Source organism: Thalia democratica, chromosome 8, assembly GCF_965202585.1.
Source record: "Thalia democratica chromosome 8, ktThaDemo2.hap1.1, whole genome shotgun sequence".
NCBI classification, from domain to species: domain Eukaryota; kingdom Metazoa; phylum Chordata; class Thaliacea; order Salpida; family Salpidae; genus Thalia; species Thalia democratica.
The window spans coordinates 7,658,383-7,672,364 of NC_139172.1; the positions used below are offsets into that span (position 1 = coordinate 7,658,383).

General features: G+C 23.4%; 2 protein-coding genes across 2 annotated transcripts; both read left to right on the top strand.

The window, feature by feature from the left end:
- Window positions 1-497: 497 nt before the first annotated feature.
- Window positions 498-2,328, top strand: LOC145842778 (uncharacterized). The gene has a single exon (XM_082950262.1). It carries the CDS (start codon window positions 504-506, stop codon window positions 1,140-1,142), a length of 639 nt encoding a protein of 212 aa, XP_082806388.1. The 5' UTR covers window positions 498-503; the 3' UTR covers window positions 1,143-2,328.
- LOC145842777 (ubiquitin domain-containing protein 1-like) lies at window positions 2,326-13,771 on the top strand. Its single transcript, XM_082950261.1, has 7 exons — window positions 2,326-2,438; window positions 3,579-3,701; window positions 5,897-6,007; window positions 9,633-9,786; window positions 12,554-12,659; window positions 12,892-13,026; window positions 13,341-13,771. Exons 1-7 carry the CDS (start codon window positions 2,378-2,380, stop codon window positions 13,401-13,403), a joined length of 753 nt encoding a protein of 250 aa, XP_082806387.1. The 5' UTR covers window positions 2,326-2,377; the 3' UTR covers window positions 13,404-13,771.
- Window positions 13,772-13,982: the final 211 nt, after the last annotated feature.

Genomic DNA, 13,982 nt, shown 5'->3' on the forward strand with positions numbered 1-13,982 from the left:
TGTAAGTTCAATATGTTCTGTATACAAATAAGGTATAAACTTTAAGTGAAAACAAGAACATTTTTCAAATTATATTCTACATTTTTCTAAAAATGTCATTCAATATTTTTATAATTTTTTCTTAATTTATATCATAAAGTTTGATTAAATTAAATATTAATATAAATAAAGAATAATTGTTTCACAAAAGAAAAAAAAAATAGTAATGAAGTTTTAATTTTTTAGCAAACTTTAAATTTTTTAGCAAACTTTAAATTTTATTTCACTTTCAAATTAATTTTAAACTCTGTAAGCAAATATAAGTATAAAAAAGTACTTTTTATAAAGTACCTTCAAAGTTTCTTTGTATTTTACTTATTTATATTTTTGAGAACTAAAATTATTGTAAACTGTAAAGTTAGTCTCTTATATTAAGATATCTTTTTATGTTTTTACTTTTATGAATATACTAATTAAATGAATATTTTTTTAGTACTACTGTTTTTTAAACAAAAATACTAAAAATGGATCAATTGAAAAGTTTTGTTGCTGAGCAAAACAAGAAGAAAAGCAAAATTTCGTTATCATCTTCATCAGCGAGTAAAAAGAATGAGGAAAGTGCAGGTCTGTTAGACTGGATGCAATCATCCGTATCAATTTCAATGCCAGGAACAAAAAGCACTGATAAGGACGAATCAAGTTATGTTTCATCAATATGCCCAGCTTTGTCAAGAACACAGAGGCTTATTGGATGTGTTAGTTGCGTTGTGGCAGGAATATTCTGCTTTTCATTGTCCACAATATACGTGCCTGTGCTTCTTTTAAAGGCAAGAAAGTTTGCTTTGCTGTTCAGCTTGGGCAGTTTGTTTATGATCAACAGCTTCTCGTTTTTGCTTGGGCCTTGGAATCATGCAAAATCGCTATTCTCCAAAGAAAGGCTCATTTTCACAGTCACTTATTTTGGGTCGTTGTTTTCAACTTTGTATTTTGCCTTGTACTTAAAAAGCACAGTGCTGACCACAATTGCTGCAGTTTTGCAAGTCATTGCACTGCTGTGGTACCTGGTCAGTTATGTTCCCGGCGGTCAAACAGGTCTGACGTTTATGACTAAAATTTTCACCAAACTTGTCACAAAGTCTTGTAATAAAGGCTTGCCTATTTAGTAAATAACACTATGTTTATTTATTTGCTTGTTTTATACTTTAGATATCAGTATTATTATATTTGAAAATTACATATTTGATTATATTTTAAAATTTTATTTTGATTTTTAAAATGTGTTTTGTAAAAGGTAAACTATCCACTAGCCTATAAATTTTGTTATTTGATTTTTATTTATTCTGATTAGTAAATAGAAAAATATTTCAAGGCTTATATGGTAAAAATTTATTTTAGTACATAAGAAACCCTATAATTTAATTTAGTAATGTTTTTAAAAAAATAATTTTTATCTATTTAATTATTCTATTGGCATTATTTGTTAGTGTTGCTATTTTATAAAATGTTTATTAAACTTTTTTTAAATTGCATATATACTACCTGTATCTAACTTTTTTTTTACAGTTAAAGAACTTTATTAGTTTTGTGTGATAATGTAGTAAGTATACAATTGAACCTTTTAAGCTCTTAAAGTTTTTGAACAAATGAATATTTTAAAGTTTTATAAATCTATTTGAAAGAAAAGCTTTAATAGACTTATGAATTTAGTATAATTTTATATTTATTGAAAAAAATTGTACTTTTAAGTTAACAATTTTATGAAAATTTAAAGGTTGTATGAAAGTATAAATTTTTAAAGTAACTTAACCAAACTCAAAAAATAATTTTTTGTTTTAGTAAATACTACACAGTGTGCTGACAAGCGGCTATTGACTATTTCGGTGACTAGATTATAAAATTTTGTACATTTTTGTAAAGAGCTAGATTTCTTGTTTATAAAACTCACTTTTAGACACTGCTCCAAGTATTTGAAAAATTATTTAAGTTTGTATTGTTGTGTCGAAAATTAAACAATGATCAATAATCTTACTTCGAAATTGAAACCTAAATAAACTACACAAAATTCCTCTTTATTTTAAGGAAGTTTTGAAACAATTTTTTGGATATGGTATATGTTTCTTGTATACTTTATACTATCAAGGATAAAATGTATTTAGTATTCTGGTGAGATAATAATCTAATACCAAGCATAGCTGGAAGTTTTGTTGTATAGATTTTTATGAAATTTGAATTTTAATGGCTGCTTGACCCTCCATATCAGCCCATGGTGTACTCTTACTTTAAAACAATATTTTTTTACATTTCTTAAACATTCTAACATCTGAATATGCTAATATAATTTTAACACATATTGCCAAATACTACTTTTATTAGTACAGTATTGTCTTTGGTAAATATTATGGGAGCTTGCCTAGCTATATGCAGGTCTGAAAGACAAAATAGTTACAGAAATTATCCAGGTTAAAAATATTTTTTTAATTTTGTTAAAATATGCTATTTTTAATTTTTTTTTTGTTTTAAAAAACTACTTTAATAATTAAAATAAAATTAATATTTATAAATTGTTACTTTTTTAAATTACGTTACCAGCCTTCTGTGTTACAAGGTTGCCACAAAACCTGGAATATGACAATTCAGGCTAAAAGAACCTGGAATTTGAGAAATTTGAAAAAATCTGTACAATTAAACAATTTTCACATCTTAAGTAGTATAATTTTGATATGTCACGAAACATCTGTCATATAGATATTTTTTTTTGTCATTATCAAAATATTTTTTTATTAAGAAACAAATTTAAAGTAGCTCTAAAGTATCTTTTCAATCTTGAAATACTACTTAACAAAGTTTTTAACTTTAAATTGAACTTAAAACAGGGTTGCCACTTTACCTGGAAAAACCTGGAAATTGACAATTTAGGAAAAAAAAAACCTCATAAAAACCTGGAAATTTTACAATTTTCACATGTTAATTAGTAAAATTTCAATTTGACTCAAAAAATCTATCATATAGATAGAAGAATTTTGTCACCATCAAGATTTTTTGTTATTAAAAAACACATTTAAAGTAGCTTTACAGTATGTTTTCAATGTTTTTATACTACTTAACACAGTTTCTTACCTTAAACTTAATTTTAAACTAAAAATAAACCCAAAAATGTGTACTTTTAAAAACCTGGAGAAAATTTTGAAAACCGGCGAAAACTTGCCAAAAACATTTGGCAACCCTGTTATTAATTGCATGATTATCACATGATCTTAAACAAAATTGAAAATATATTACTACTTAGCTGGTTTTCACTTAATGTTTTTAATCCCATTCACTGTTTTATACATAAAAAACCGTGATATTTCTCATTCAATTTAAATTTTAAGGAAACATTAATTTTTTTTTTGATTTTTATTAAGGTTTATTAAGTTATTTTTTGATTGACTAATCTTACATACAGAATTTAATTCTTTAAAGCTGGTTTTCACCAAAAGTGTTGTTGATATTATATTTCAACTAAATATTTAACTACACTTAACTTTGAAAAAGGCCAAACAAATAGTTTCTATCCATCAAAAAAGCTACAGTTTTTACTCAAGTTAATATTGTTGCAGCGATAGGAAAGAACCAGCCGCTGAAGAAGGAGCACCCGAAATGGAAGTCGGAAGTGCCCCTGACGTCCGGGCAACTCAAAAGCAAAAGGGACGAGTTTTGGGACACCGCGCCCGCCTTTGACGGTTGTCTTTTTAGTTTAATGTTAAATTTGAATAACTATACATAAATTTTTTATATCAAAAGTTATTTAGGTTTAAATTATTTTGTTTGTGATAAACTTTATTACTCAATTTTAGTTATTGCTATAGTTATCTGAATGTAATAGGTATTATGAAATTTAATCGGATAATATTAAATTTAAATAACTGTACGTATACCTTTTAATTTTTTGGTATTTAATATTACTTAGACTTGAATTATTTTGTTTTATTATAAAATTTTAATTATAGATATGGTTACAAAACTGTTTAGATGTTGTTTACCAAATTTTTGAGACTTGTAAAGTATTATGTTGGTTAAAAACCACAGTTTTTATTGTTTATAAGCAGATTATTTTTTACTAGACCATAAAAGCTGTCAATAAACATATGATTTTCTTTCGGTGCTTATTTTATTTTTTGTAGGAAACTATATCTTGCGTACTAAGAGTTGCTACTCAAATGATTTTTTTAAAACCAATAATAAATAAAGATTAGTTTTATATAAATTCTGATTTTTTTTTAGGCAAGCAATGATTACAGAAATATTTGACTTATTTTTATATTCTTTTCATTGTAAAAAAATGTTTTTATTTCATGTTTCTATCTAAATAGCTACATATTTCGCGCTTAATGTTTATATAGCATTATATTAAAAATTATATTATGTAATTAAAAAAGTTTTTTGTCTTAAGTCTAGAACACATTTCAAGTAAACTAGGTTAAATTATAAAACATCAGTTAAAATATATGTTAAAATTTATGTTTAATTGTAAAATTAATTTAAACATTGTTCTGAGCATAGTGATTTCGAATATTTTGATACAAAACGCATCTAATAAATTTGTTAATAAATAGTACGTCAGACACTTGCACAAAATTTTTAAATTAATACTTCTTTCTTTAGAAAAATAATAGTAGATAGTCGCAGTAGAGCATTATCCACCACAACCGTCAGAGTTTTATTAAATTAAATTATATTTAAATTTTTAACTCAAATAAGGTTTCAAAATAATTCGTTGCTTGTTATTTGTCATTTTGTAATTCAATATAAACAAATGTTTAATTTTTAAAGTTCCTTTATTTTGAATTCCATGCTATTATACCTATGTGTTTTATTTTTCCAATTTTGTTAATACTTTGTTTAGTGTTAAAGCACTACTTTTATAAAAAAAATTGAGAATAATTTAAACTGTTGTCAAAATGCTCATCGTGTTTTGTTGCATAACTTTTAAAGAAAGAAAAACAAATCTTACTGTTTTGAATTATTAGCAAGTAAAAATTTATTCAACTAAACTACAGTCAGAATCAAGTATAAATAATTGAACAAAGTAAAACCAAATTTACTGCAAGTTATTTAAGATTGATAACAAAATTTAACGGAAAAGAATTAGAAATTTATTTAATTTATTGAAAAAAACATAGTTACCTTGAAAATGTGTAATATAATGGTTTTTTAAAGTTTGTTTTATATACTCTCATATATTTTGTTTACTGTTTACTTTGATTTTTTGGTGAGCCAGAATATATCTTATTAATTATTCAAATATCTGTCATGTAACCTAAATTTTTGATTCTTAATCTTGTTATAATTCTTTATACTTTTTGTTTAACTAAGAACTTGTTAAGAAAACATAGATTATTTTTATGATTAGCAGTTTAGTTTGCAATTATATTAATTGTAATCGCAAATAACAATAGATTAAGAAAAAATTTAGTAAAAATTTAGTGTTTAGTATTTAAAATACAATATTTAATAAAATTTATTTTTCTTCTGAAGTCGAAAAAAAGAAATTAAAAGATCTGATTCTGTTTTTAAACTTATTTTGAACTTACTAATTGTTTAAGTTTATAAAAAATGTAACTTTAATCTACTCACTCTAAGTCATATTATAGTTATAACTAGTAATTGAAAATAAAACAGTTTAATAATGCAGTAAAACTTTGAACAAGTACTAAATTAAAACTAAAACCACCCTTTTTTAACTTCATATAATTTAAATTTTATTTTTTGCGTAAAAATTCTACTTTTATGTACCAGTTTTAGTCTGTATTTAACAACATAAAAATAATTTAATAATCAAATTACTTTTAACAAAAATTGGTAGTATTCTTCTTAGTTATTGTGTTTTTTTTTAATTTAAATTTTACAGGCTTATAATAATTAAATGATTATTCAGGTCGTAAGGAGATATGGGATGCCCTGAGAGCAGCAGTTCAAGCCATGGAGAGCAAAGACCAAGCTCTCGCCCAAGCCATTATCAGTGGTGCTAATATTACCCTTCCTAATGGTAACTTATAGTTTTTTACAAGTATACAGTTTCAGAAGTATGTATTGAAATAGTTTTGATGTAATCTATTTTATCTTTTAAGTCCGTTACTATAACTAAAGTTCATTTTTAATTTTTCAAAAAATTTAGTTTACAGGGGTTTTTATTAAAGTTTCTATTTAAGTAGTTTAAATTGGATTGTATTTTATCAATTTTTGTATATATTTTTCAAAATATATAATATAAACGAAAAGAAACAACCTTGTCTAAAAATAAATATACATAAAAACCTAATGTTCTGTCCTGTGGGCTGTAAGTACAAAATTTTCACTAAAAAGTTAATAATCACACTGACAACAAAATTTTCTTTTTATGTTTATGTTTAAGTTAATTTGTGATAAAATATGTTTTAAAGTTTATAGTTAACATTACTAAAGTCCTTCATACTAAACTTAAGATTTTTCCTTGGAAACAAATTTCATTGTATTTAAAAGTATAAATTTGTGTATAACTTATTCAAATGTTATATTAGATAAATATCAAAATTATATTACTACACTAAAATTTCAATTTGTGTAATTTGTTTCATTAGAAATTATCTAACTAATAATTTTAGTTTATTAACAAGTTTTGAAGTTATTTCAGATTTTACAAGGAACAGTTTAAAGTATAAATTGTAAATTATTTTAGTTATTTTCAATAAATATTTCAGAATATATACCTAGTTTTTCATTTAAAAATATCATTAAAGCTATTTATACCTAAGTATTTTTACAGTAATAAATTATTATAATATTAGGTTTTCATATTTTTGAAAGGTAACTGTTTTATTTTAGTTATTTTAATGATGTTTTCTAATCGCACATAGTTTAAAACTTAGAAGTGAAAAAAAACATCATTAATATTTTAATTTCACTTTAATTAATGAACATAATAAACATTTTTGTTTCAATTGTTTAAATAAAATTGTCAAAGTTATAATTTGAGTTTAGTAATTTATATTTAGGTTACAGTTATATTTATAAATCTAATAGTTATTCGACTAAAACTCTTTGATAACTTGTAAAAAGTAACTTAGATAATGCTTTTTTTTTAATGTTTGCTTTTATAATATAGTTTAAATTTTGATAAAAACGTTTATAAAATAAATTTTTACTTCGGTTTATAAGTTTTTGAAATACTTTATTTTAACATAAAATTACGAAAATAAAATGTTATCAAGTTACTTATTTTTATAACAATTGTTTAAATCGTAACTTTAGTTTATTTACTTAGATTTATATTTTTTCTGAAGTAACTTTGCTTATACTGTGATAACTTTGTAACGTTTTATATTAGTAATGTGATATCTATACGTAACAATATTTTATATTTTGATGTTGCTTTTTGCACGTGAAAAATTTCTTATCAAGTTTTCTTAGATGTTTTAGTTTAATCTTTTAAATGTAACTTTGCAAGCTAGCTGTTTTTTGGTTTGAATTTTTTAAGCTTGTTTTACACTTTTCTTACGAAATTGCTATGAGATAAAGTTGATTTTTCTAAAATTATGCTATACAACTATGAGTTTTATTCAATAAAATAATTTATAAACTTCATTCCTTATGTATAGCACCACTAAAGTGATATTTTTTTATTTATTTTGCTTACTTGACAGTGTGACTCAATTTAAAAAATAATCAAAACTATTCTCAACCAAAAATCAACACATACAAAAATGTTTTGATAATTTTTTAATCTTTTGTGCACATTTTTATACAGCATAGTAAATATTACAGTAATATAAAAGTTTAAAGTAATTTTTTTTTACTTTTTAAGTTGTTATTTTATAGTGTATTTTAATATCTTATTAAAACTAAACTATGTATGAAGTATTGATAGTTTTTCATTGAAACACTATTTGGTTTTTTTCTAGTATTAAGAAAAGCAAATTTATATAAAACGATTGTAATTTTTTTTTAATTAACGTGTTATAGTTTAAACTAATAAAATGGTGTATTAAAACCTAACAAAAGTAATTGAAACATGTAAAGTAACTTTCTCACTTAATAATTGCACTTTAGTTATAAAGTATTCATCTATAAAATACTAATTACTGTTATTAAATTAGCATAAGTCTTTAGTTTCAATTAAAAATCTTAAAATCATTTACAAATTATAAATAAAATCGTTTGTTTATGACATTAAAATTACGTTTAGAGCTTTATAAAAATTCTGAATCAATACAATTAAATCATTAGTAGTTTTGTATAATGATATTTTGTAGTTTAGGATTTAGTAGTACAAATTAGCTTATTAATACAAATAATTAAGTTTTTAAATTTAAACCTAAAATTAAAATTATTGATCAGATTTTTTGTAAATGATTTCACTTTATTTATTAATGAAAATATCATTACGAAAACAAGTAATAAAAAGTGCTAAAAATAGTAGAAAACTGTGTTTTTGCTATGCAACCATAATATTGATGTTTGCTATAAATACATCAACAAAATCGATCTGTTAAACTTAATACTTGAGTACTAGTGATTACATTTTGTATCTAAGTGATTTTTTACGCCTAGTCTTAAACTTTTTTAAACTAGTTGAAAAATAATAGCTTGAGTATGTTGTTAAGCGAATTAAATAACTTTGCAGCTGATATTTGAGAATATTTGAGTCTTTCGGTTAACATTTTACAAGCTTTCTAAATATTGATTTTTTTATAAATGTTTTTAAAGCCATTTTTTTCAAGTTTTATAACTTTTAAGTAGCTGAGTTTGAATATAAACTGATTTATTTTATTGATATTTGTTAAATTTGAGAAAAACATAATTTATAGCTTAGTATTACTAGTATAAGTTTTAAGGATTCATTTTTAGTTTAACAGCATTTAATAAGTTTGTAATAGAAATAATTTTATATTTAGTTTAGATGTGTAACTTCTAAAACTTGCTTGTTGAATATAAGTACCAACCTGCAGATAATATACTTAAATACTTAAGCATAATTAGTAAGTTAATCTTTCTTAAAAAATATATTCCTAGTTCAAGTATATTATTTATTGTTCTATTATTCAAATAGTACGCCTTCGTGAAACAAGTAACCAATATCAGGACTGCCACAAGGTCAGGAAATTCAGGAAAAGTCAGGAAAGACTAAAAAAAATGACAAAAACCAGGAAAAGTCAGGAAATTTGACAAAATTAGAAAAAACGTCAGATTATGTCAAATTTACAAAATTCCTAATTTTCTAATGCCTTTAGCTGATGAAAAAATTAATTAAAAAATTTTAAAAGTCATTCTAAAATTGTACAACTTTCCTAGAAACTTACAAAATTACTTAATAATAATACACAGATGGTTTAAGTGATGTAATGGAAGTTAGATGATGAATTCAGCAAAAAAAAACTGTTGTTTTAACCTGTATAAAATTAAGATAAAATGATTTATATAGTTTCAAGTGTTTGATTATGCTTTTTAGAATAAGTCTAAATTAACAGTTTGATTTAAAAAAGTCAGGAAAGTTTTAGTAAAAAATCAAATAGATAAGTCAGGAAAAATCAGGAATTTTTTCTCAGCTTGATTTGTGGCACCTCTGCAATATGATTTAATAATAACCAACTATTCTTTAAGAATCAACCATAGCTAACAACCAATCAAATCAACAGGAACACTGATGGATTGTTACGATGAGTTGGGCAACCACTATCAATTACCGGTGTACTGTCTGTCGTTACCAGTGAATATTGTGAAAAAAGATGACCGCAAGGTGTCTCAATCGCAGCTTCCCCACAAACTTCAACCTGTAAATTCAGATGATCCGTTAGTTTGAAATATTCTCTAGTTAAAAATAATCACTTTGCATTAGGTGGCAACTATAATGTGTTTTTTTTTCAAAGCTCCCATTTAAGCTAGCTTGAACTGATTATAATTTTTTTTAGTCTACGAAAGTAAGTTCTCTTTCTTTTTTAGTGGTACAATATGTTATCAAAACTTTATAGTTTTATTGTTTAATTTTTTTTCGTTTCTAGTGTTAAAACTTAAATATCAGTTACACTTAGGTATCTAACGTATCATTTTTTATAATTAGATTACTAGTTATTATATATACAAAGTTGTCACAAAACTTTAACAAAAAAAAAAAAAACCTAAAAAAAACTTAAATAATAAACAAACTTTGCATGCAAAATATTGAAATTAGATTAGTTACGAAAATTCTATCATATAACTTATTTTTAATAATTTAAAACCTAAATCATCTAAACACGTTTAAAAAATTCTACAGTTTATTTTAATACTTTTTTACTATTTAAGACAGTTTTTTACCTTAAATTATATTTTATACTAAAAATGGACAAAAATACTTTTTCTTTCAAAAACCTGGAAAAAATTCAGGAAACCTATGAAATATTTTCAAAATATCTATAGCAACCCTGTTTCAAATCTTCATATTTGAATTAGTGAATTAGTTTAATTAACAGGTATCAAACTTAGACCTAAGTTATAATTTTATTATTATTTATAATTTATTATATGATTTTTTAAAAAGTCATTTATACCTTTAAACAGTTGCATCAGTTTTGGAAGTTTAAACTACAAACTTAATAAAGCTAAATTTTGTTAATACAGATAAGGAATTAAAAAAAAATGTACTTACAAAGTATAAAAAACTTGAAAAAAAGTTTGAATTTGCTTTTAAAGCTTCTACTAAAATTACAACTTTTGCCTATTTTTGATTACCAGTTTTATAAATTGTTAATAAACGCAGATTATGATAAAACAATTCAAAAATTTATTAGTATTAATTGTAGTTTGCACAAATTTTACACATTTTTAAAAGAGAAGTAGCTTTTTGAATTTTTAGTTTGACTAAGTAGTTTTTTATTCTTATTAGTTAAACACAAATTATAAAGTTTCATAAACAATTGAAGCTTAAAGTTGTAAAACTTTGTAGAATAGAACTTTGCTCACTAATAAATTTTGTTTTTGTACCAACAAAATAGTTTTTGTCATTCACATGATTTCAAAAATCGTTGTGTATTTAATTGAAATTAGACCTTAAAACTTTTATTCTCTTTTTGTTTTACAGGCATATTACAATTAATTTGACTAATGTAATGTTTAGTTTAAATAAATAGTAATAAAAATACTTGAGAGCTTCTCACTTCAAAACCAGACTAAGTTTAAAGTTTTATTTTTGTTTTGTTGTAAAATTAAGAAAATTAATTGCATTAAAGAAAAAAACCTTGTACAAATATTTAAAGTTTTAAATCTTGATAAAAGTATAGCTTTGGCCAATAAACTATGTTTTTAAGTTAAATAAATGAAAATGTTAAATTAAAAAAAAAGTTAAACTTATCTAAATGTAAGGTATAGTAATTTAAATTTGTTTTAGCTTTAATGAATAGTACAATAGGTAATAACTTACTTACAAACTGTACAAATTTAAATTATTATTGAAAGTTTCTGTGTTTCCTTCTTTTAAAATTTAAAAATAAAATATCATATTAAACTATAAAGACATCTACCAAATAAAATTGCGCTTGTTTAATTAAATTTAATTAAATTATAAATAGTTTTAAAAATTATGCATTATTTAAAATAGTTTTCATTGTTTTACTTCTTCCAAATGTAAATGCCCTGAAGGTAAACTGAAATAAATATCAATAAAACTTACTCTACTACAAAATCAACTGAAATTTTAATTACTAGAGTTAAAATTTAATATATGCTTTTTTTTCTTATTGAAATCGTTCTAGGTTTGAATATTTTGTTGTTCTTTTTCAACTTATGATTTATTTGAACTTATGTTAAAATTTTGAATGTTTTTTTGTAAACTTTATCTCATAATGTATGTTTATACAAATTTATTTGTTTTAATAAATATTTTCAGAAACTTTTTTTCGCAAAGTGAATATCATAAAGTAACCGAAAATATAACCAATACTGACAATAAAAAACTACTATAATTTATGATAAACTTTTTGTCTAATAAATACTGACATTTGTTTCTTATGAGTTGTGTTTATTAGTAGCTTAATTTCAACCGCATGTATAAAACACAAAATTTATGTACGATATGTGATACACATTAAAAATGTGTTTAATAGTGAAACTAAATAAAATAAAAAGTAAAACTAAAAGACAAGACACAAAAAACAAAATGTAAGATCATATTTAAAAAAAAATGTTGTATACCTATATATGTCCTTAACTCACAAAATTCTTATAACTTTTTTAGCGTTTTGTATATTAAAAAACTGCAAACAATTTTGAGTCCATATGATTTAATTTTTTTTCCAGACAAGCTCACTCTGTGTTAATTAATCTATTAACAAGAAACTCTAGATATCAGTTATAACTAAATAAAAAATGTTGTTTGTTTCTTCCTCAATTAAGCTATGGAAACAAATCATTAGTGATTCAGACTTTCTATTAAACTAAACTATCGTTTCCAAAAAGTACTGACCTGTGAACAAAAGTTTTCTTTACCTTTTTACTTTATGTTTTACCTATGTAAAAATTAAGTATAGTTGTTTCATATACATGTTTCAAAAAGTTTATTAATCATATATATATCATGCCACAGAAACAGCAGACAGTTGAAAGTTCGTTTGACGAGTGAAGACGAGGTAAAACTTCTCGTTCTACCGTCGGATACAATCGGTGTCGCCAAGCTGAGACTTCAACAGCAGGTTTGTTGATTCTTCATATTTTCTGTCAACTTGTTCATTTTTATGTGCTTCGAGTACTTGAATATGACAACTGAACTTTTAAACAAGATAGTTTGCACTTATTAAAGTATTTTATAGTTATAACCAATATAAATATTCGAAATTTCAAGCTAATAGTTTGTATTAGTACAGATCCTAACGAAGCAAGTTCATGCATTATATAATTTAATATATATTTAACAATGATATACAGGAAAATATCGAGCTGGAAAGCCAAAGGTGGTTCTTCAGCGGTAAACTTCTAACTGACGATATTACAATTGAGCAGGCAAAGTTGAAAAAGTCGTACGTAATCCAGTGTATAAGCAGACCTAATAATAACAAACCTGTTAGTTTCTTACTAGTAATGCTGTTTAAGTTTGTGTATATATGAAGAAAAATATTTTTACATATTATTTTTTTAAATGCTTATTTTTTTAGTTTGTTAGTTATATACATTTTGATTTTTTTTTTAGTTTAAATTATTTAACACTGAAACATTAAAGTGACATTTAAATACTTGAACAATAAAATGGTGTAATATAATACACAATAATATATAATAATAAATAATATACACTATTGTAGCTTAAATATTATATTAAATTTGTTTTTATTATAAGAAGCTTTATTTGAAACTTAATTAATTAATTTGTTTTTTAGACACCACAAGTGTCACCAGAAGATGAGAGTAAAAAATCCGAAGAAACAGAAAACTCCTGCTGATAAGAAGAATTTCCTGCGTTCTGATTGGTAGAGCTTTGACATTTCGTGTGTGACGTCATATTTCAAAGTAATTTTTTCGATATGAAAATAATAGCTAAAGTTAAGAGAGAATTTTTCTAAAAATTATGTGTGTCTTGCGGAAATTCTTAATTGTTTGTGAGTACTGCTTAATTTTTCATCATAAGTCTTTAAATTGAACGTTTTTTATCGGGCGCTATTTTCTTGATGACTGCGTTTTTAGTGTATATTTTTGTTTTTAAAATAATGTTTTAATTTTGTAATATTTGTACTATCACATTACAACTTGATATTTTTAATTGAGCTTTTATTTCAAACTTAATATAACTAAGGTGGTTTGTTTCGTTGAAAATCATATATATTGTAAAAGTAGTAGTTTATCAGTAAAACGTTAGTAAAAGTTTTTAAATTTTGATTTATTTACTGATAAATATTTTGCTGCAAAAAATTAAATTTAATAATTTAAAATAGTTTAAAATCACTTTACCCTATTAACTTTTAACGTAGTTTTTTTTTTAATTCAAAGTATATTACAAAAACTACTTAGGTAATATTAAAAAT

Bases quoted from the DNA above. Each gene is read 5' to 3' on its own strand.
- LOC145842777 (XM_082950261.1), top strand. From the start codon at position 2,378: ATGGGAGCTTGCCTAGCTATATGCAGGTCTGAAAGACAAAATAGTTAC. The intron at 3,702-5,896 runs GTTGTCTTTTTA...ATGATTATTCAG, and splicing joins CACCGCGCCCGCCTTTGACG to GTCGTAAGGAGATATGGGAT. The intron at 13,027-13,340 runs GTTAGTTTCTTA...TTTGTTTTTTAG, and splicing joins GACCTAATAATAACAAACCT to ACACCACAAGTGTCACCAGA.
- LOC145842778 (XM_082950262.1), top strand. From the start codon at position 504: ATGGATCAATTGAAAAGTTTTGTTGCTGAGCAAAACAAGAAGAAAAGC.